The sequence below is a fragment of the Nematolebias whitei genome, chromosome 6, assembly GCF_014905685.2.
Source record: "Nematolebias whitei isolate Nwh7 chromosome 6, NemWhi1, whole genome shotgun sequence".
Classification (NCBI taxonomy): Eukaryota; Metazoa; Chordata; class Actinopteri; order Cyprinodontiformes; family Rivulidae; genus Nematolebias; species Nematolebias whitei.
Genome location: NC_056503.1, coordinates 16,166,376 through 16,190,967, shown reverse-complemented (window position 1 = coordinate 16,190,967; position 24,592 = coordinate 16,166,376). Strand labels below are relative to the sequence as shown.

The 24,592-nt window shown below is 41.0% G+C and overlaps 1 protein-coding gene across 3 annotated transcripts in view; it reads right to left on the bottom strand.

The window, feature by feature from the left end:
• veph1 (ventricular zone expressed PH domain-containing 1) overlaps nt 1–23,099 on the bottom strand; it is a 139,214-nt gene extending 116,115 nt beyond the window's left edge. For all 3 annotated transcript variants that reach the window (XM_037677410.1, XM_037677408.1, XM_037677409.1), the window contains exons 1-3: nt 22,953–23,099; nt 22,551–22,769; nt 4,090–4,264 (exon numbers count right to left, since the gene is read on the bottom strand). In XM_037677410.1, the coding sequence (XP_037533338.1) occupies nt 4,090–4,264; nt 22,551–22,769; nt 22,953–23,090 (532 nt within the window). In that variant the 5' untranslated portion in view covers nt 23,091–23,099. The remainder of the gene's footprint in view (nt 1–4,089; nt 4,265–22,550; nt 22,770–22,952) is intronic.
• Between the last annotated feature and the right edge of the window lie 1,493 nt (nt 23,100–24,592).

Below are 24,592 nucleotides of genomic sequence, written 5' to 3'. Positions count from 1 at the left end.
TGATGGTGGACTCATGGACATTAACATCAGTCAATGTAAGAGAGACCTTCAGTTGTTAGAAGTTACCCTGGGGTCCTTTGTGACCTCGCTGACTACACACCTTGTTCTTGGAGTGATCTTTGTTGGTCCACCACTGGGGAGGGTAACAATGGTCTTGAATTTCCTCCATTTGCCCGCAATCTGTGTGACTGTGGATTGGTGGAGTCCAAACTCTTTACAGATGTTTTAAAACCTTTTCCAGCCTGATGAGCATCAACAATTCTTTTTCTGAGCTCCTCAGAAATCTCCTTTGCTCCTGATATGATCCACTTCCACAAACATGTTGTGAAGATCAGACTTTGATAGATCCTGTTCTTTAAATCAACCAGGGTGTCCACTCACACCTGATCATCATCCATTGATTGAAAACACCTGACTCTAATTTCACCTTCAAATTAACTGATAATCCTAAAGGTTCACATACTTTTACTCACAAATATGTAATACTGGATCATTTTCCTCAATAAATAAATGAACAAGTATAATATTTTTATCTCATTTGTTTAACTAGGTTCTCTTTATCTACTTTTAGGACTTGTGTGAAAATCTGATGATGCTTTAGGTCATATTTATGCAGAAATATAGAACATTACTAAGAGTTCGCAAACTTTCAAGCACCACTGTGTGTGTAAAATGCAGATTTTATTTATGTGATATTTAAACCTTTATGCTTTAACTATGTTGTAACATTCAATCACATTTAAGATCTCCAGTGACACAAACTGCCATGGTACAATAACTCTCCTAAGCTCCATCCATCCATTATCATTCTTCCTTTTTGGGTTGCAGGGGTCACTGGTGCCCATATCCAGCAGTAACTAACTGTGCGAATGGCGGGGGACACCCTGGACAGGTCTCAGTCCATCCCAGGCCCTCAATGTAATCAAACTTTGGCTTTTTTATCATCTGTTTTTAGCTTGTTTTCAAACGTTGGATTTTTATCTTAAGATCATGTGTAGTGATGTAGCTGTTAGCTTCACTACTAATTAATTATTCTTAAAGCTAGTTCAAGCACAAAGAATATTAATCGTTCAATTACAACGGATTCTTTTCTTTTTCGAGTTAAATTTCTTCCAAGTGACCAAGATAACAATGAGAGTGGATTGTTTAATCAGTGACATGACACGCCATTTTATCTTTGATCCATCAGAATAAATACGGTCATTTATTTAACAGAATCAAAATTTAACATCAAAACATGTACACATTGATTTGCTGATCTGTTTCTGATTAATAAACTTGGCACGATTTACTAGAAAAGAAAACAGAACATTACTGATTGAGACTGATTCATCTCTGAAGGCATCTAGCTTGATTTACTGGCAAATAGGGAAGTTTAAAGAGAAGGAATAGATTTAAGGAGGAAGTTTAGTTGGATGAAAGTTATGTGTTGAACCAGAAAATTGCACCCTTCCTCCGACATCCAGCTCAGCCCTCCAGTACACTTCAGGGCGTCAACAGCTTGTTACCTGAGATGGTGGATACCTCCACTCCAGAACAGAGGTCCATTGGCACGCTCCCTTTTCAGCGTCTCCTGTTAGAGTAGCTGGGGTTGTCAGAAATTGTGACGAAGTACTCAGTTCAACAGAATAAGCTTCCTTAGAAGTGGAGCTTTTAATGCTCTGGTTGAGTCACAGCCGAGGCAGGCCGTGACTACGCTGGAATGGAGAGACCCTTGGCACATGGTCAAATCCATCCGCTACTTAGTTGAGTCTCATCTTTGACTGAAAGTTCCAGCAAGACTGGAAAGCCTCTGAAGACTGGAAAAGACTGCGAAGACCCCGAAGACGACGAAGACTAAGACCTGAATAGTTCCAAGAAGTGTTGCCTTTTAAAGGGTATCCACTTCCTGTTACGTGGTACTTCCTGATTGGTTGAGACAACCAGCAGGGGTGTAGTTTTAGTAATGTCAGAGGGTCACTAGGAGTCAGGAGACAGCAGGAATGTTTTAAGAATGGTTAGTACAGACAGAAAAATATTATGAAGCAGTGAGACAAAGCAGGTGCCAGCTAGTTCTTATTTACTGTCTGAGAGTTTTAAAAACAAGGCACTTCGTTCTCATAACTTGTCTCTGACTTTCGACCGACATCCACTACTCCTCATTCAGACAGAAGACTAAATGCACCCTTACTTCGTAAATAGACATTTAACTGTATGAACAAAATCTAATGAGGTTTAAAAATCATTAATACTGTTTCACAGTTGGTTTAAGAGTGGTTTACTTTCAACATTAGAAATGGTATGAACTAAACACACTTTTGATTATCAAGATATCTTAAAATAGTACTGATAATGTAAAAAGAAGAGTGTTCTTTCAATTGATTAATTCAGGATACAATTAAATAGTCTCTTGATGAGATAATTTGTATTTCTGGATTCAAATCAATGAAATAACAGTTCCTGTCCCCTGAAGGTCCTCAGAGACAGATTGAGGTCGGAGGTCTAGTTCACTACACATGCAACATCAGTTCCAGAAAACAGAGTCTGTGCAGAACATGTATGTAAAAGAAATACGTTTTTAGTGAATGAAGCAAACTAAAAATGATCTTTTATCAAATTTTATCAAATCAAAGGAAACCCCAAAAAGCTTCTAAATGGGGGTATTGTACCGTACTTTCAACAAAGCAAGTCCAGCATACTTTAAGAGGAAGGTGACTTCTATCTGACATGTTGGATTTGGACATGCTGGCAGCCTGTAGGAAAACTCTGAGCAAAAGAAAGAACACTGAGACGCCAATCTGCTTCCAGAACCTGCAGACACATAAACAGGGATGCACATAACTGGTACGCAAGCACGCATGCGCAACAAAAATCAGGAATGCGTAGCATCACCCGTGTTAGCAAACACCTTTGCGTTCTTGACCGTGGGATCAGGATATCTCCTGGTGGGCCAGTGTGATGTGTGGGCTGCAGGGCTGGCGCTCCCGGTTTGGTTTTTTAAAGAACTTTTTATTAACAACATTAAAACTCAGAACACTGCTACCGCTGCACCTGCGTGGCCCCGCCTCCACCCAGGGCAAGTGGGCGGCGGCAGCATTTTTTATTTTTTGCACGAGTCGGACCCGCATGCAACCTGTCAATCAATCCAGTAGGCGTGTCAGCAACTGACCAATCGACAACCTCAATTTATCTCGAAGGTAAACACCCCTTACCTGCAGATATATGCAGCCCATCAGTTTTTTTTTTCCTAGAACTTCTTTAACAACGCAAAACAGAACAATGCAATAAGATACAAATACAAACTCGTGAAGGGTGTCATAACTATCCATCCATCCATTATCTCTTACCCGCTTCTTCCACTTTGGGTCACGAAGGTTGCCGGTGCCCATGTCCAGCAATCACTGTGCGAGGGGCGGGGTACACCCTGGATGGGTCGCAAGTCCATCACAGGGCCACATAGAGACAAACGAGACAAACAACCATTCACTCTCTCACTCACACCTAGGGACAATTTAGAGTTACCAATCAGCCTAACATGCATGTTTTTGATCTGTGGGAGGAAACCGTAGTACCCGGAGAAAACCCACGCATGCACGAAGAGAACATGCAAACTCCACCCAGAAAGGCCCACAGACCAGGATTTGAACCAGGGACCTGCTCGTTGAGAGGCAGCAGCTCTACCAGTTGTGCCACCGTGCTGCCCGTGTCATAACTACATTTCACAAAATAGCGGTTTTTACAAAATAAAGAAAGAGAAAAAAATACCAAGGACAAGGTGGTACAGTACATCTGCAGCATCTACCATGCAGGAAGCTGAAGCAGAGGATAGTGGGAATGACACTGAGGAGGACAGCGAGGAAGGTGGCACTTATTAAAACAAAGCTGCTTATGGGGTGAGTACCAAACATCATCTCCTGGTACTCACCTGAGGAGCCCACTAAAAAAGTTATGTGCACCCTTGCACACGTCAACTGTCCACAACTAAATAAGCACAATTATGCCCACAATGGCTGTTTTTGAATATATCCACAGTTTTTAATTATTTTACTAAAACAGTGCACAATGAAACATAAAGTGAGGAAACAATGTTTTTGGTGCATGCACTCTTACCTCCCATCACACTGAGCGTTATGGCCTCTGTGTGTTCAGCCAGCAGGTCAGCCTTGGCTATAGCAACCAGGGAGAGATAACTGGACATGTTCCTGCTGAGTTCCCTGTTCCCCCTCTGCAGGAAGCGCACCGCCACCGGGACAGCAAGCACCATGACCAGTGGACAGCTGTAGTTCTGAAGGAGAAAGAAGAGGCTCAGTTTTAACGTCCTATGTTCAGGAGGAAGGCGGCGTTAAGTGTGTGCTTTCAGACATGGCCGAATACACAAAAACAACAAAAAGGAACAACTCATGCACAGCATTGTCCTTTCATTTAATAATAATAATAATAATAATAACATGTTATGTCAAACCCCGGTCCAGGGGCTTTTCTGGGTGGAGTTTGCATGTTCTCTCCGTGCATGCGTGGGTTTTCTCCGGGTACTCCGGTTTCCTCCCACAGATCAAAAACATGCATGTTAGGCTGATTGGTAACTCTAAATTGTCACTAGGTGTGAGTGAGAGAGTGAATGGTTGTTTGTCTCGTTTGTCTCTATGTGTCCCTGTGATGGACTTGCGACCTGTCCAGGGTGTACCCCGCTTCTCGCACAGTGATTGCTGGACATGGGCACCAGCGACCCCCGTGACCCAAAATGGAATAAACGGGTAAAGATAATGGATGGATGGATGGACATGTTATGTGTTGTCATCATTGTATGTTCCCATACAATGGTAAAACTGGCTCTCAGCATTTAACCCATCCACCATCAGGTGGTGCGGTGGACAGCTATTGGCGCCTGGGGGGCATTTGGGGATGAGATGTGCTTCTCAGAGACACCAAGAGATGTGCAATGACTGGGGATTGAACCTAAAACTTTTGGGTCCCGAGTTGGCTGCCCTGCCTCTACACCATCACGGTCCCCATTTACTACTGACCATACAATTAGACCTCTTACTCCTGTGCATCTAATAATAAAGTACTAACTTGTAGAGATTTTTTGCTTATTGATATTTTGTTTTTAAAATTTTAATTATACATTTCCAGGTACCTGCTAACCTGTTAGAAGTGTGCAAACCAGGAGGAATATATTACCACACTTACATGTTTAGGAAATGCTGTTTGAACCATTGAGTATCAATGCTTTAGCTGTAGTAACAGTAGAAGGGATTTGTTTGGTAGAGTTTAAGTTAGAGTAAAATGAAGTTACTACTTTTTCCCTCACATGCACTAATATCTAATGTCACTAATATAATTAAATTGTTTACAAGGGATTCATATATTATTTTAAGTAGCATCCCTACACAATGAAAAAAGTGGCATAAGGGATAAATAAGCTCTACAGCAAGCTGGTTAAGGCTGGCATATATTATGGAAGAGGATAAAGGCTGAGCTACATTACGTCAAAAAGCCATGTTCATACTGTAGGTCTGATGTCTGATCTCTGGACTGAAAGAGGGATGAGTTTTAAAATGCTCTAGCGCCCTCCAGAGCACAGTCTGACACAAAACACATGCTCACCCTTCATTCAAGGTTCTTTATTGCAACTCGCATCACATGTTGTAGAGGCCAAGCCAATGATTTAAGCCACTGAGGTGATACACTGGGGTAGTGTTGACACACTGATTTTTACCTTGTCAGATGAATTAAAGTCAGAGCCTCCCTTACTCATTGTGCAGGTCATCCATTTATACTTTACATTTCCTCTCTGTGCATTTGAAGCCAATACATATTTCCACAACACTTACATATGTTGACAGCATCTAGTTTCTTTAGCGTTCAGTGGTCAAAAACTGTTCCCCCCTTCCAGGTGGAACACCTCAACTCACAAAGAAAGGTTCCTGCTATATAGACCGCTGATTACCCACGTGACCTAATACCCATTCACAAATATATTCATTCATCCCCTGCTCCTACACGTGATACATGAGGTGGAACAAATTGTGTACACAGGGTCCCAGTTACAGCCAACGATAGCAAAAATATAAATTGTAAAAGAAACTGTAATAAGGATCTAAGATATAAACTAAGAAACAAGCTAAACACTAATAGTAAAAAAACATCCATCCATTATCTTTTACCCGCTTCTTCCATTTTGGGTCAAGGAGGACGCTGGTGCCCATGTCCAGCAATCACTGTGCGAGGGGCGGGGTACACCCTGAACAGGTCGCAAGTCCATCACAGGGACACATAGAGACAAACGAGACAAACAAACATTCACTCTCTCACTCACACCTAGGGACAATTTAGAGTTACCAATCAGCCTAACATGCATGTTTTTGGTCTGTGGGAGGAAACTGGAGTGCCTGGAGAAAACCCACGTATGCACAGAGAGAACATGCAAACTCCACCCAGAAAGGCCCCTGGATCGGGATTTGAACCAGGAACCTGCTCGCTGAGAGGCAGCAGCTCTACCAGTTGCGCCACCGTGCTGCCCAGTACAAAAACAATATGGCGAATAACAGCAGCACGAACATGAGTCTGTGTGAACAGATGAGTACAAATGAATACAGCAGCATAAAATAATCAGCAGCATGAGATCAGCAGCATGGATAATCAGCAGCACATATCACCAAACAATGTGGCATTTCAGTGATTTTTATGTGATATGTTGACGTTTTTAACTCCACAGCCAAAAATACCATACCTGCTTATAGTTCAGATTACACACAGAGTATTTAAATTCAGTATTTATTTGACTCGAGACATTACTTTGTCTGTACCACGCTTCTTATCAGCCACGTGGTGGCAGTGCAGAGACAACTAAAAAGTTCCTTTCCCACCAGAAACGTTAATCTAATCCAACAACGCAGTCTACATTATATTGCTTTTTATAAATAAAAAAAGACTGCTAAATTATCTGATAATATAAAAATCATCACAAGTTACTAATCTGGTATCTTAAGATGTATTTCTAGATCTTTAAATCAACACAAGCTGTATTTATTTTTGATTCCAGGAAGAAAACAAACAAACAAACAAACAAACAAACAAAAACAAAAAACTAGGGTCCAAATTTAACAACGTGGTCATGTAAATCTAAACCTTTAGACATAAAACTGACAAAATTTTGCTCTGCCAGGCAGGAAAATCTGAGCTTGTACTGAAAAAACAAAGGAAGTATGCCTGCAGAATAGAGTTTAAGTCGTCTCTTAATTATAAACTGACAGCAAAAACATTGACATGGAATGAAATATTTTATCTTTACCATCTCAATAGGATCAAACACTAATGTCATGCTCTGTACTTTTCATCTATATGGTAAAGATTCTGTTATAAACCAGAAACTTTTGTACATGTTCACATGTGCTATAATGTTCCTTTATATCTGCTCTGAAATGACTTCTGTTGTGACTTGGTGCTATATAAATAAACTGAATTGAATTGAATTATATCTTTTTTTTTTCTACTTATGAGAAGTTCACAAGAGTAGTCAGACAAGTGCTTGTGTGAAACTGACACAGAGGCAAATATTAAAATAAGAGACTTACAGAAAATAAAATATTAAATTTTTATTTTCAAAGCTAAGGTTACCATATTATTCAGGAGCTGGCAGAAGTTTTACCCTCACCTTTACATATAAAACTGTGATTAAGAGAAAAATAAATCTCATTAGGGAGGTATTAACACATTCCTATTCTTGAAAAAATGGTGAGGGGGGACGAAAAAGGTCAAAGACAGAGCCTCTTTGTGTTTAAATCTTTTAGATTTAGCAGTATGATGAGCAAATTAGACTAGATTTAAACTGAAATGTTTAACTCTCTTCAAAGGTTATTCACACGCCTTCTTTAAAAGTGTAGTGAATTAGGCCTCAGGTCAAAGTCCTGGCCTTGAGGGCCTTCCTGGGACAAGAACTCTATTTCATTGATTTGAGTCCAGAAACACAAGATTAAGTTCATCCAGAGACTTCCTAAGTGTCCTGCACTGATCAATTGAAAGAACACTCTCTTTTTCTATTATCATTACTATTTTACAAATGTTTTGATAATCAAATTGTGTTTAGTTCAAACCATTTTTAAATGTTGAAGTGAACTACTCATTTAAATCAACTGTGAAACAGTATTAGTGATTTTTAATCCTCATTCAAAGTAGAAATCAAATTGGAATGTGTTACGGAGTAATTCATGCATTTTCTGATCTTCTGTCTGAAATGAGAACATTGTGAAGTTGGTCAAAGGTCGAAAACAAGTTGTTGGAACGAACTGTCATGTTTTTAAATCCTCTCAGACGTAATATAGAGAAGCTGGCACCTGTTTTCACCCAACTCGTCCAAATATTTCTCCCGTCTGTCTCTAAAACATTTTCAATCTGTTCCAAAACATTTTCTGTTTTTCTGACTTCTAGTGACCTCTTACGTCACAAAAACACACCCCTGTCTGGTCGATTTGACCAATCAGGAACCTCCCAAATGAACCGGAAATAGAACTCTTTAAATGTCGGCACTTCCTAGTTCAAACCAGTCGTTTGCAGAGTGCAGCTCCAGTCGAGTGCAGTCGAGTTCAGTTCTGGGAGACGCTGGACCGGTAGCGTTAACTGGAGCTCCGTATCCGCTGATTCATCGTCAGAGTCGAGTTTACTACCGAGCGTACCGAGGAAAGCTGGGTTCGAATGGAGGGTGCCGTTCTGTTCAACACTTTCACTCACACACACCATCTCCCTCCCTCTAAACTTCATCTTTCCATCTTTAAACTCTTCTATCTGCTAGAAATCATTCCAGATAATTTTAGAAATGTCTGTTGTACAGCTGGAAGCAAGGGAAACCATCGCCGTATGGTTTTCTAATTGTAAACTGATTAATTAACCTGTTGTTATTTTCATATTTTGCCAAATTAATGTAAATGTTTTGATGTTAAATTTTGATTCTGAAAATAAATGACCACAGTTTATTTTGATGGGTCAAAGAAAATTAACGTCTCACGTTACATTTTTAATTATTCAATGCACGATATTATCCAGTCCAGAAAAATGAATGAATCCATTTAATTTATGAATATATCACAGTATATGTTCATCTACAAAAGCTTAAATTTACCTATCATTATCTTGTATAAAACCTCTATATTCAAAGAGCTCTTCATTCCACCTTGTACAAATACTTTTAATGTGTTTTAGTTCCTCCTTTTTGTTCTTCTTTTCCATCTCAGCCTGATGTTTTTTTTTTTTTAATTAAAAGCTGTAAAAGAATCTGATTTGCAGCATCTGACTGATCTAATATCCGCAGCAGTTTTAAAATATAAAAACAAAGATGGTGGACACAAAGGACAATATATTTGCCTGAATAGCTGGTTTAAGGAGGTACCAAAAGTGAGAGCAGAGTCCTTCAGTTCCCACAAAAAAATCTGGGGAATTTAAAAACTTAACAATACTTGGAAAAAAAAAATGTTAGCCACTTTTTAAATGTATATTTTTATACCGTAGTTCGAAAAGGTTTTCTATCTGAGTTTGCAAACATCTTTACAAGTGAAATTGTCACGATCCAGCAAGAAGAGAGAGTAGCGCCCATTTGCAGGCAGAGACCATGAACCGGTGGGGAAGGGCTGGGGCTACATTCAGGAGGAATGGATGGCTAGACCCTGAAGGGCATAGTTGCCAAGTCCGCTTATTCTAAGCGACTTGTTTTTTTCTAAAGTCGCTTGTATCTTGTGTCACAGGTTGTGATTTTTGGGCTTGTTTTGAACGTGAAGTTTCTTATTTGGGCTTGACTTTCTTTCCAAGTGAAACCAGTTGATTATCTCCCAGCTCTGCACAATAAAGCAAAAGACGAGTGGTAGTAGGTAGTTTGTCCCTTCCACACCACCATTTCCTGTTTATCGCTCCCGCCCAAGTTGGCGAGGCGACAGGTGCGCACACACAGACATTAATACATCTGTGGGCGTGCATCCCAAACACTCATACTGTGTCCGACCACTAGGGGACTCCACTCAAACGCAGATGTCAGGATGTTTTGTTTTTAAAAATATGTAGAAAAAATAACATTTGCAAAATGTATTTTTTTATCAGAGCTTAAAAGTATGTCATTCAAAGTGTTTAGCATAATTTTGCTGTTGTTTATTTGTAATGCCATAATAAATATATGTTTGTACTGTTTAAAAACGGTAGTGATGTGTCCTTCTGTGTTGAGGCTTTGAAGTGTGTGTTGAGTGATCCAGGAGGATTTATGTGGAGCGTGTATCGAGGCCTGTATTGATGACGCATGTAGTGACGTTCAAGGCCTCACTAGCGGGCCGTACCACGTGATCGATTCAGGAACTGGCTCGTTTGTACGTGCGAAATTTGAAATATAAGGGGAAGACAAAAAAATCCATCATGACCATCATCATAAAAACAGATTAAGATCATTTTCAGATCAAATTTAGACTTTATTTGAGGTCCTCACAAACATGATTTATTTTTTTCTTTATTCAACTTAAAGCTTCGCAAACCTGTTATGTTATTATAACCCATCTACCTGTTTTACATTTAAAGTCCACTTGATGGCACAGTGGAGCAAATGAAGCACCATGGCGCGTTGGATCATGAGTCGAGCTATTAATGAAAAGCCTCAGTGCTTCATGAAGCTTCATCTCACCATCACTAAAAAAATGGCCTCTGTTTTACACAATGTGGCAGGTTGCCAGTTGGGCTTGTTTTGGGCTTGTTTTCATAGAGATGGTTGCTTGTTTCTTTTGTGAAATCTGGCAATACTGCAGGGGTGCCCAGTGCAGAGCAGACAGAGCGGGTGGATGGATGAGGAGAGGTGGAGAAGGACCAGATTGTGACACCATGAGGACAATGCTTGAATATGTCTGGTGGGCAGCTTTCTGCCTAAATACTAGTCGCTAATGAGGCAATCATGAACACCTGCAGATAGGGCTGGGTACCTTTCTAAAAAAATCGGTATCGGTACCAGTGTCGGTACCTTCACTTCGGTGTCTGTTCCTGGACGGTTCTTTTTTTGGTACCAATTTTGTAATTACTATTAATTCTAACAAGAATAAACTTATGTTAAATTGTGAGTTTTAATTTTTAACTTTGGTATTTCTATTCCAAGCAGTTTTCTTACATAAAAATAAACAAATAATTTCCAGTTCAAAAGAACTGTTGAAAACAACCAGTGACACGTCAGTGTCTAATGCTCACTGCTACACACTGAGGACCTTTTCACCGAACAGTTTTTCTTCAGAAACAACAACATGTCTGCTTTCTGTGGACACAAACAAGCCCACTCCTGGCTGATGGTGTCTCCAGCAGTAGAAAGTGTTCACTCTGAGGGTGTGGATGATGCTTGTTGCACACACAGATACCTGGTTGTCAGTTTGACAGCACTGACATACTGTTCCTCACATTCCACCAGCAAGTCACTGGATTCACTGATGTTAGGGTTGATGCAGACTTCTGCACCTCTGTGTCTCTGCCTGAATCTTCTCTGTGGTTCTATGTGGTTTAGGGCTCTGATCATCTCCCTAATTGACATGAGAACAAAACATCAATAATAACATGGTTGTATTATTATTGCTCAAAAAAACATTACCAAGGCTGAGAGATAGAAGTTTAACTGGTCGACAAAATCGTTTACAGTTTACTTACCTCCACCATGTAGCCTCCACAGTAGAAAAAGGCAGCAAACTTTTAACAACAAAGTGTGTGACTGTCCTGTGCCCCCCACCTCACTTTCCTTTTGTCGCTGTCTTCACATCAGGGTCAGAACCTCCTGTGAGGAGAACATAAACAAACAGTGAACATTAGGTGAACTGTTTAAGCAGCTGACTGGATGGACGAGCACATTTTTACAAGCTAAGCTTCATCTGTTACTGTCAATATTTAGTTAGCTTCTGAGTTTAGCTAGCTACGTAGATAAAATAAATTTACACACTAATATCTTAAAGTTAGTGTTACATGGATTCTAGTTTAATTCACTGCAATGTATGTGTTAAGCTGCAGTAACGTTAACAGATGTAAACTTACCAGCTGAAACACAGATACAGCTCCATCCTCGGAGTTCTTTGATGAAAAGGAGTCCGGCCGTGGAATGTTGATTCAGTCCGTTTAATACTCACAGGCTGACTTTAATGCTGAGAGGAGGAGGGGGAGGATGCTGTCCGTCTGTCTTCTTGCAGAAAAACACGGACCAACTTTCTGCTCATAAGCAGAAAGTTGCGTGTGTTGTCGAAGCCGTTCGACAACACGCGCTGCACACGTGAACCCCGTCTGTGGGCGTCACCAGCACCATAGACATACAAGCTGTAGGGCAGCTCTATACAGCTCTGGGTGTAAACGTAGTCTGTTTGTAATATGTCTGGTGTTTTACCTGCCTGCATGCTGAAACCAGGTGACACATTACAGCCAATACCGAAACCTGACACCGAAAAAACAGTGACGTTTCAATCCATACACCAACTGGTGCAGTTCGGTGGGTGCCATTTAAGAACCTCGGTGCGGTACTCAGCCCTACCTGCAGACACTCAGATGAGAACCAGGTGTGATCGTCACAGAAACCATCTTAAGTGGAGTTGTTTCTCCTTCAAGTCTGCAACAAGGCATTAATTCTTACATAAAATAATCTTTTTAATAAATGTTTTTTTTTTCATTGCATTGCAAAACCCAACTTGACATAAATATACGGTATTTTACTGTAAGTGGTAATTTATATGGTACTTGTACATTTTTTTCAAATTCCAACTTGTTAAGAGGATCTAAGCAGGTTGAACCGATACTGATGTGAAGAGACTTCAGAACTTTGATTGGTCATGAGGTACTGTTTATGAAGCAGATAAAGTCTATGATCTAAGCTTTGAAAGAAGAAATATGTTGTGTGCACATCCATGTTAGGGCCTACAGGCCTGTGGCCCTGCAGTCTATGAATATGCATAGATTGCAGACTTTTAACATGACTTTTACATTCCAACCCCAAAATTCTATTAGTCAAGTCAAGTCGAGTCAACTTTATTTATAGAACACATTTAAAACAGAACCTGTTATCAAAGTGCTTAACAACAACAACAACAATCAATGGGAGTAAAATTAAATAGAAAAAAATACAATACACTAATAATAATAACCGAAGAATTAATAAAAAGCATTTAAAACATAGGGTCACAGAACAAAAAATAAATAAATTAGATATTAAAAATATATTAGGAAAAAAAAACAATATGTATTTGACAGAAAGTCATGTTTTGTCTCAAAGGATACTGATGGCATACCTCATTAATCAGTCATATTAATGGGTTTAACAACTATATTGCAACTCATCATCCCTGCCAAAAAAAAGGTTTAAAAAAAGCATATTAAAAAAAGAAAAGTGATATACCTATATTTGAGCTGCTTTACACTGCCCTTCATTAAAGCAACACATGATTAAATGTGGTAATACATTATGACTGCTTTGTTCCATGTTGGAGATGCACTATTTTAAGTCAGAACATAATGATGATAAAAGGTTTAAAATTACATATTGGTGTTGGCTGAAAATCAACAGTGACAGGCAGATACAAGCTCTGATTATAGCCACTGTCAGGATTGTATCTGGAAAAGCACCAGCAAGCTTAGTAAAGATGGACAAAATCTACTGTCTATTTTTGTTTGAAAGCAGTGTATTTAAACATTTGAAACTCAAATCTGTGGGAGAGCTGCCTTAGAGCAAATAAGGATATCAAATGAATCTAAAAAAGTTAAGTCGGGTCCTCTGAATGGGTCCAAAAAAAATTTGTCGAAATGTTTCGTCTTTCATCCAAAAGACATTTTCAGTCTGAGGAGCTGCAACAAACTCAGTCTTATAAATTGTACATTCTCATAGTGGATCAACCATTCTGCTGTTGACATCCAAAACTAGCTGTTCACATGATCAAGGAAAACCATCATCCTAACAACGGCTTGTTAGTGCTCTGATGGCCGCTTGCTATTCACAGAGGGCTGAGTGATACTAGCAATAACCTCATTGTAGGAGGGGACAGTAGGACATGGAGGCCTCCACCCCTGTTCAATAATGGATGGGTTCTCTTCACAAAGATGTCTTCCTTCACTCCTCTCTCAAACCATCGTTCCTCTCTATCAAGAATGTGAGCATCTTCATCCCTGAAAGAATGACCAATGGCCTGCAGAAGAATGTAAACCACAGAGTCCTGACCTGATGATGTTGTTCTTCTGTGCTGGGCCATCCTTTTGGTCAGTGGCTGTTTAGTTTCCCTGATGTAAGACTGATCACAGCCCTCCTGAAACTGAACAGAACGCAGATCTTTCGAATGAATCAGTCTTTGCCATAATGTATTTTGGGTTTTGAAAGCCACTGCGACGTTATGTTTAGAAAATAAACATCTCAGTTTCTCTGAAACTCAAGTTGTGTTTATTTGTCATATGCAGGTTAACATCCATCCATCCATTCATTTTCTTCAGCTTATCCGGGGTCGGGTTACGGTGGTAGCAGCTTAAGTAGAGAGGCCCAGACTTCCCTCTCCCCAGCCACTTAGGCCAGCTCTTCCGGGGGATATTCCAAGGCATTCCCAGGCCAGCCGAGAAACATAGTCCCTCCAGAGTGTCCTGGGTCTTCCTCTGAGTCTCCTCCCAGTGGGACGTGTCCAGAACACCTCACCAGGGAGGCGTCCAGGAGGCATCCTAACCAGATGCCCAAGCCACTTCAACTGGCTCCACTCGACGTGAAGCAGTAACGACTCTACTCTAAGTCCCTCCCGGATGATCGAGCTTCTCACCCTATCTCTAAGGGAGAGTCCAGACACCCTGCGGAGAAAAATCATTTTGGCCGCCTGTATCCATGATCTCGTTCTTTCGGTCACAATCCAAAGCTCATGACCATAGATGAGGGTAGAAACATAGATCGACTGGTAAATTGAGAGCTTCGCCTTTTGACTCAGCTCTCTCTTCACCACGATAGGGACGCGGTCGAATGCCTTCTCGAAGTCCACAAAGCACATGTAGACTTATTGGAAAAACTCCCACGCACCCTCCAGGACCCTGCTAAGGGTGTAGAGCTGGTCCAGTATTTCACGACCAGGACGAAAACCACACTGCTCCTCCTGAATCCGAGGTTTGACTATCCGATGGACCCTCCTCTCCAAAACCCCCGAATAGACCTTACCAGCGAGGCTTAAGAGCGTGAACCCCCTGTAGTTGGAACACACTCTGCGGTCCCCATTTTTGAATAGGGGGACCACCACCCCAGTCAGCCCATCCAGGGGAACTGCCCCCGATGTCCACGCAACACATTCAACACTTGCTATTCTCAAGCGCAGACATCTCCTCTTCTCCTTCTCTGCTTTGCTTTTGTTCAGTCTGTCTGTGAAACTGCTTTAGAGCCTCTCCTCTAAAAATCTTCCAAATCATAACTATGGACTTGGATTTGGTCAGTTGGTCCCTCAACACAATTGATAACATTTCTTTGAAGAGAAGACATGCTTTAGGCAAGACGATTTGCCCTATTGGCATGCACTCAGCTGGATATCTCATCGACTTTGAAGACTTGATGACGTGTCTATCTCTGCTGTCATCTGTGGATTTTAAGGACACATTTATAATTGGATTTATGATAACTGATTCCTACTTTTTGGATTCGGCTGGTTCCTGGTCTAACAACAAACAAGGAAGTCATCGGCAGCAAATTTGGACCTGGTCAGGCTGCCTGCCTTATATGATGGCTTGGTTCATGCCTCGAGCACCCAGACGCTTTGCAGAATGGATCAGATCTCGGGGATTATTCTCAGGCACGTTCCATTGGTATGGTCATTTAATTTGGACGTTTCAAATCCAAGTGGACCAACACAGACTCAAGGTAGATGCCATTAAAGTTCTGCCTGTCCCCAAAATAATTGTGTTTATCTGAATTTGGCTCCCTGACTGACCTTGACAGGCCATCTTATCTCAACCCGCCTGGAAGTTTTGTAAACATGATGCTCAGCCCCTCCCCTCCTACTGAGGAATTTTCATGGACTTTTCAGAGGAGTCCAGCTGAATAAACATTCTGTCATCGTTTCAGGACTCTAGATTCATTTCTGGTCATCCTGGGCACCCCCCGAGTGTGTACGGATCTCTCCAGAGGGAAATATATGAACTGAGTGATTTTATCTGAACTCTGCAGTGCCTCTGTGTGTCGTCTCTGGCTGCTCATCGCCCTTGCATTTCATCCCCACCCCCCACCACACACACACACACACATAATGTTGGTGTCATTATGTGCTAGTGTGCGAGATTTTTTTCATTATCACACTGTTGACCTTCAAACAGAGGTTAAAAGTGTGTAAGGATTTTTTTGTCTCCAAACTCTATGTGCCATTTTTCACCAGTTTTATTGTCTGTCCAAACAGGTCTCACTTGTAAATAAGCCTTCGAGGCTCAGTGTGCCTTATCTGTTTAAATAAAAGTTGAATGAATGAAAAATATTTCAGAGTTGAATAAGCCGACACAACCCTACAACATCCAGAGCCTTAAGGAACTTAAGGCGAATCTCATCCACCCCTGCGGCCCTGCCACCCAGGAAATTTTTAACCACCTCGGTGACCTCAGCACCAGAGATTAGAAAGCCTGACCCAAAGTCCCCAGGCTCTGCTTCCTCAGTGGAAGATGTGCTGGTAGGATTGAGGAGGTCTTCAAAGTACTCCGCCCACCGACCCACAACATTCCGAGTTGAGGTCAGCAGCACACCACCTCCACTATAAACAGTGTTGGTGGTAACCCCCCCCACCCCCCACACACACACACACACACCTGAGATGCCAGATGGTGAACCAGAATCGCCTCAAAGTCATACGGAAGTCATTCTCCATGGCCTCTCCCAACTCCTCCCATACCCAAGTTTTTGCCTCAGCAGCCACCCGAGCTGCATACCATTTGGACATCAACTGCTTCCGGGGTACCACAGGCAATAAAGGCCTGATAGGACTCCTTCTTTAGCCTGACAGCATCCCTCACCGCCGGTGTCCACCACCGGGTTTGAGGGTTGCTGCCTTGACAGGCACCAACAACCTTGCAAACACAGCTCCGATAAATCGCCTCGACAATAGAGGCGTGGAACATGGCCCACTTGGATTCAATGTCCCCCACCTCCCCTGGAATGTGTTCTAAGTTCTCCCGGAGGTGGGAGTTAAAGCTTCGTCTCACGGGTGTTCCCAGATGTTCCCAGCTGACCCTCACAATACGTTTGGGCTTACTAGGTTTGACCTGCATTCTCCCCGACAATTGGAGCCAACTCGCCACCAGGTAGTGATCAGTGGACAGCTCCGCCACTCTCTTCACCCGAGTGTCTAAGACATGCGGCCGCAGATCAGATGAGACAACAACAAAATCTATCATCGAACTGTGGCCTAGGGTGTCCTGGTGCCAAGAGCACATATGGACACCTTTATGCTTGAACATGGTGTTTGTTATGGACAATCCATGACGAGCAGGTTAACAGCACAATGAAATCTAAAAAAGTTAAGTCTGGTCCTCTGGACGGGTTAAAAAAAAATTTGCAGAAATGTTTTGTCTTTCATCTGAAAGACTTTCAGTCTGAAGAGCTGTATTCAGCTCAGTCTTATAAAAAACACTTTTTTAGATTTTTCTACCTGATTATTGCACATGCATCAGTACAATGAAATGTTCAGGATGAGAAGAACCGATTTGACTCGCTAAAAAACAAAAAAACAAACACATAGGAAATACTAAAGCATGCAATAATGGCACAACATAAAGTACCGACTCCTGCAACATACGGAATGACCACTGGTCTGAGTTTGCATACGGAATGACCAGTGGTCAATCAGCCCTTGCTTAGACTAGGTGTACCCAACAGATCAATCGCAATTAACTTGTAGATCACGGACTGGTCTCTAGTCAATCTGGAGATCAGGAGGTTTGTAGACAACAACTTGAGTTTTTTTTAAAACTATATTGGGGAGTGGTGGCGCAGAGGTTAGAGAGGTGGGCCTGTGATCCGAAGATCGACGGTTCCCGTCCCGGCCCCGACAACATCAAAATTGTGGGTGGAGTAGGTGAAACACCCACACTTGCCCCCAACCTCATTCGCCCCACTCTGGGCCCATGAGCAAGGCCCTTAACCCCACCATGTGCTCCCTAAACAGGTCTCTCTTGAAAATGAGTTCTCGTGGCTCAATGAGACTACATGTATAAATAAAGGCTAAATGAAAAATATATATATTGTTTAATATTTAGCATTATTATTATGTCTGCATTCTCTCAACCTACCCTTCTAGATACACTTAAACCTTTTTTAAGAACAACAAAGAGTCAAAAATAAAGTTTTTCTATCAGCCACCTGTCAAACTGTGGGTGGCACTCCTATCACTGCCTGCAGGCATCTGTATGACAGCGGTAGTGAGTGACAGTTGATAAATACAGTTGCTAAGGCTCTCCAGCTTTTGCAATCCACCTTTGACATCATCCAGTCAGATTTGTTCCACCACAAACTTGACCTAAATGCCGACAAAACCAAAGGGATGCTTTTTTCCCAAACAGGAAGTCAGTCCCATCAGTTCTTCCTCTGATTTTATCTTCAAATGGTGTCCCTATTGAGTTTGTCGATTCTTATACATATTTGGGTATCTTGGTGGACTCGCATCTCTCTTTTAATCTTCACATGGAAAATCTAGTAAGGAAACTGAAAGTTAAACTGGGTTTCTTTTTCAGAAATAGATCCTGTCTAACTCTGAATGCTAGGAAACGCCTTGTAACTGTGACTTTCCTTCGTTCTATTGACTACGGTGACATTATCTATAATGAACGCTCCTACAAGCACCCTGAAGATGCTGGATGCTACCTATCACGGTGCATTAAGATTCACAACTGGCTGCAACTACCATACCCATCATTGCACTCTGTATTAACTGGTTAACTGGACATCATTAACCTCACGCAGACTCTCCCATTGGTACATTTTTATATTTAAATCACGTCTTTGTTGCCTTCATACATCTCCTCCTACATGTCTCTGCGCAAGTGCAGCTACAGCGTACACTCTCAGGACATTATTACATGCAGTGTTCCCTCAGTTAGGACTGACCTTAAATTTGTATGCCTATGCATATTTTATGAATATTTATTGTTGTCGTTGTTATCCATTGTTGTCATCACTCTTTGTTAAGAAATCAGGTCTCTCTTGTAAATGAGTTCCCGAGGCTCAATGGGATTAACCTGTAGGTTGAAAAAGTAGCTTGTGTGTTATCGGTGCTCAAAAATGACTGACAAACAAGCAAAAAATAAATATTGTCTCTCTTCACATTTTCTAAAATGTAAAGTCCCTTTGCCTTTATAATTTAAGTGTAACCATGTCCAAAAAGTGTAACTTGGAACAGCATTGCAAGATGCTTTGAGACAGATTTCTCCACTACAAGTCCAGAAAGTTCAGGAGATGAAAAACTAGGAAAAGGGGCCTTCTCTTACTCCGCTCCTGTAACATGGAACTCCTTGCAAAAAGATATGAAGCTCTCGACCTTGACCTTTCAAAGTAATTTTAAACCATCGTTAAGTTCATGGCAAAAAACAATGCAGGCATGTTCCAGTTTTTAGCATTTTACACAGTTTTATGATGTAGCTGTTTTTTGTTTCATTTTTATATAATTTCTTCTATTTACTTTTCATTTTACAGTAGCCGCTCGTTTATCGTGGGGGATCCATACCCTGAAACCCAGATATAAGTGAAAAACCGCAAAGTAGGGATAGTAGTACAAGTAGTAAGTAATAGTTTGTTTTAGTATTCATATTTATGTTTATTTTTATATATAAAAAGGCATTTAATGCCCTTCCCACACTCTTGCAATATTATAAACAATGTTTCTAAACTCTAAACACTCTAAAAGAGCACAGAATGTCATGATTTTAGCTCTTCCTCCTCTCCGCCATGGCTGCACTGTGCGCTCTCGGTAGGGGTTGAACGACTACATAGTTTTTAAACTCGACATTAACATAATAATACTCGAGTAGAACTCGAGTAGTTTATGACGTCATATGATCTCAAGATTAATAAATAAATAAATAAATAAAACTGCTAAAAAAGTCATTTATTATTTACAAAAAAAAGACCAACAAAACATTGGGAGCATATGCTCCTACCATTTATCATACTGCAACTAAGTCACATGAAACCCAAAACTATTAGTTATTATTATTAGACTGCAAAAGTGAAAGAAACGTGCGGCACGTCAAAAACAAAACTTAAAAACAGTGGGGCGGGTGACCACCTCACACCACCGCCCACTGTGGTGCGCATTAGGTTTAGTTTTAGAGATTAATATGTTTATAGGTTTTTTAATAGGTTTAGTGATTAATATTTTTTGCTTTTTGTTTGTGAAATAAGGTCAGAGGAAGCTGGTTCTGGTTCGATCGATTGGACCCGGTGTTACACCATATTCTGTGACCTGCAACAGTGCATGCAACACCGCCCCCTATGGTCACAATATACAGTGGTCAAAGAATATGGTGTAACACCGGTTTGCAATGAGCTCAAAACAGTCAGGAAGTTTCATTTTCTGTTTCCTTCCTGTAGTTGAACCGGAAGATTCATTTTTAGTGAAATATTTCCATACTATTGATGCATTTCTACCTGTTTGCCAAGACTGGGCCTGCTCCGCTCCATCCGTCTGCTTGGAGGAATACATTTTGTAGCCCGCGCCAGGTGCGGATCACGTGACACGTGACACAATGCTCTAATGGCGACGTAATTACGTCACTACGAATACTCAACGTGAAATTTAAAAACTCGAGAGATGTCCTAGGAATCAATGTGTCAATTACTCAAGTAGTCTGTTAAAGCCCTAGCTCTTGGCCACGCCCACTTCTCCACAGCAGAACAGAGATCACAGAGGAGGAAGGAAGAGCTGCAGGAGGAAGGTTCTCCTGCAGTGTGGGCTTCACAAAAGTGCAACAGGTGATAAATAATTTAAAATAATTTATTTTAAATAAAAATTCCATGCTTATCGTGCAGCTCATCCATCAACCATCCAATTGTGTGTCATGTCCAATCTTATTTTGAAAAACCGCGATAGAGCGAGTCCGCAAAAAACGAACTGCGAAGTAGCGAGTAACTACTGTAATTTTCGCTGCATAAGTCGTGTTTTTTTGCATAATTTGCATACCCTGTGACTTATACGCTGAAGTAACGTATTTATGGATTTGTTCCCAGATTTATGAACCAATTTTTGGCTGAGATATGACCGTTTCAATTCATTCGGACTGAATATATTGAACACTACCATTTTCAGCCGCTAGATGGAACTCGAGGGGTATGGCATGCCGTTGAGTCATATAATAGGTAAGAGGCTATTAAATGGCTTGCCATAGAATTCCACCTTCGTCCAGCTTGCCTGGAGCTACCATCAAATCAGATTCCTTTTGCTGAGCCACCCCGGCGAAATGCAGCTAATTTGACCATTGAAGTGCATTTATCAAGTAAAAAAAGTTAAACCGAGACACACCTTTACTATAATGTCAAGCAAACACATTGTTTTAGGTGCTTATCCTGTTAAATTTAGAAGAAATGTGCAGCGTTCCTCTTTTATGACTTCCTCCCTGTCTGTGTGCTCCCGGAGCACCGAGACAGTGAATACTTTTGAAATACAGCTGATTTGACTGTTAAAGCCCTTCTGTTAAGTAAAAGTTCAACTGAGACACACCTTTGCTATAAAGTCAAGCAAATAAATAATTGTTTTTAGGTGTTGTTAAATAAAAAAAGGAAAAAGAGCAGCAAATTGTCCCTCTGCGCGTTCCTACTTCCGGGTATCAGCTTTTGAAATGCAGCTGATTTGACCATCAAAGTGCATTTATTAAGGAAAAGTTAGACTGAGACACACCTTTACTATAATTTCGGGCAAACAAATAATTGTTTTTAAGTGTTAATCTTGTTAAACTCTTGTTGAAGTCCTCCCGTGCACGCTCCTGCGGCCGCCATTTGGCAGCCAATCGATATTTGGCACAACACTGGCCCACATTTCTGGGTTGTCAGCAGTGACGGGTAACAAACGCGACGCATCAGCGGTGACTCGTAATGCATGCGACGTACACAGCGAAGTGATGTATTGATGGATTTTTCCACTTTATTAGACGTATTTGAACTGATGCGACTTATAGGGTGGTGCAACGTGTACAGCAGAAAATACGATACTGTATATGCTTTTTATATGATTGTCTATTGTTGTCTGTACTTCATCAGTGTTCTTTGTTTAAAACAGGCCTCTCTTGTAAATGAATCCTCGAGGCTCAATGAGACAAACCTGTATAAATAAAGGTTGAATGAAGGAAGCCTCCGCAGCATCAGGCCAGGTCAGCTGCCTTCTCGCCAAACACACAAAGTCTTTCAGTGATGGCGAAGTTATGAAAAATAACATTTATTGAGGCTGCAGATGAACTTTTCTGTGATTTATAAAATAAAAGTGAGATCATGGCAGCTCTTAAAGATGTGCAGTTGTCCTGGAATACCGGGACACAATGATGTGAGGTGATGGCGGTGGATGGAGAGGAACAACTAAGAGGTGTGTGTGTTTGTGTGTGTGTTTGTGTGTGTATACCTGTAGGATACAGCTGGTGATATCAGAGGCTATCTTAGCATGCGGCATGTCCTCTGTGTTTTCCCCTTGAGGGGTCAGGTTGTGCTCCAGACACGACTCCCACAGACCCACGAGTGCCGTGCTGTGCCTCTCGATGGAGCCGGTCTCTCTGATGGCTGTGGTGATTCGTGTGATGCAGATCTCTACCACAGCCTGATCATTGTCGTTGGTCAAATAGTCCTGTTCGACAGCAGCAATATGCAAAATGAAGCACAAAATGATGAACTAAGGACAAAGCCCGTTATTCATGCACAACAAAATAAATAATTCATTAAAGCGACACTTGCCTTGCAATTATTTGCATAATTATCTGCTGTTTTTGTTGTACATAGTTAGATCGCCTGTCTAAAACGTCATACTCACAGGTGAGCAGGAGATGTCCTTGATCTGGTCCAGAGCTTGAGACAGACAGTCTTCGATCTCTGTGTCCTCTAGAGAAAACAGATCTCCTGCTCTGGACAGATCTCTCTGGTCCAGCACCTGACTGAACAGCTGGTGCATTCTGACCCGGGTGTAGGAGTCCTCTGAGACCAGCTAATGCTGAGCTGCTCACAGTCCCGTTGTGGAGGTGTAAAACATTGTGACCCAGGAAAATAGTGAACTAAAGAAAGTAACTTTTCTTTTCTGAGATTTTAGAAAAGTTATTTGCATTTAAATTTTCTAAAAAAGTAATGTTTTTAAAGTTATGTCAGCTTTAAATTATGAATATTTCAGGCATTGTTTTGTTTTTCAGACATTCTGAGGCATGTAACAACACCACTGTTGTAAAAAATGTGGTCACATGGAGATTCACAGGATGCTGGCATCACATTGGGGACTAACTGTGAAGGTTTTTCTGGTAAACTCTCATTCAGCGAGTCCAGGGTCAGGTCGGCTGGATGCCACTGGACCAGTCTGGCCCAATCTTTTCTGTCTCTGTCTGAGGCCTGTTACCAAGGAGATGATGCATACTCTGGGGAGAGGAGTCTTGAATAAACAAAGTCCTGTAAGAGAGAGAGGGGAAAAAACATCAACTTTCTGTACACAGCAGAACTCAGACATTGAAGCATCTGAATACTTTTATGAATGTCATGGTACCACATAACACAGCCTACACTGGATAACATGGCATTAGCATATGCAGAACTCATTTACTGGTATGTCAATGTGAGCTGCAGCACAAACAGCTCTGCTCCTCTCTGCTACTAATACAGGTGAGTCTGCAGCTGGAGAACAAGGTATATGAAGTATGACACACAATAGGGATCACTGCCTGCTGATGGCCATGCAAGCACAATCACATGAAGCAAGGCCAGTGTATGAAAGAGCTAAGCTTTGAGTTAATCAATTTTAGTAGCACTACATCATATTCATGGTATTTGATAGGCTCTAATTTTTAAATATCAAACAGCTGTTAAAATATACATTTTTCCCCTAAATGTACTAGAGTAGTCCCTCGATACTTTGCAGTTTTTATTTTGTGGACTCACTCTATCGCGGTTTTCAAAAAAAGATTGGACATCACGAATACATAATTGGTTGACTGACGGATGAGCTTCATGATCGGCATGTATTTTTTTATTTTAAATTAATTATTTTAAACTATTTAGCACCTGTGCAGCCCACACTGCAGGAGAAACTCCCTTGTATTTCTTTGTTTATTGTTTCAGACCCTCTGCTATTTAAACTTGAATTTATTTTTGTATATTTGTTGAGATAGTTGCATTTATATTTAGTAAAGAACTGTGAGGTCTAGTTTGATAGGGTCTGTGATAGTTGTATATCTTTTTTTTAAATTGTGTTTTGATGCTTCTTTGGATTGAAATACTTTTGTAATATTGTCTGGTTGAAATAAAGTTTATAAAAAAAAATTTAAAAAGGAGAAACTTCCTCCTGCAGCTCCTCCTCCCTCCTCTGTCTATCTCTGCTCTACAGCGGAGAAGTGGGCGTGGCCACGAGCGCAGAGCGCAGTCATGGCAGAGCTGAAATCATGATATACTGTGCTCTTTTAAAGTGTTTAGAGT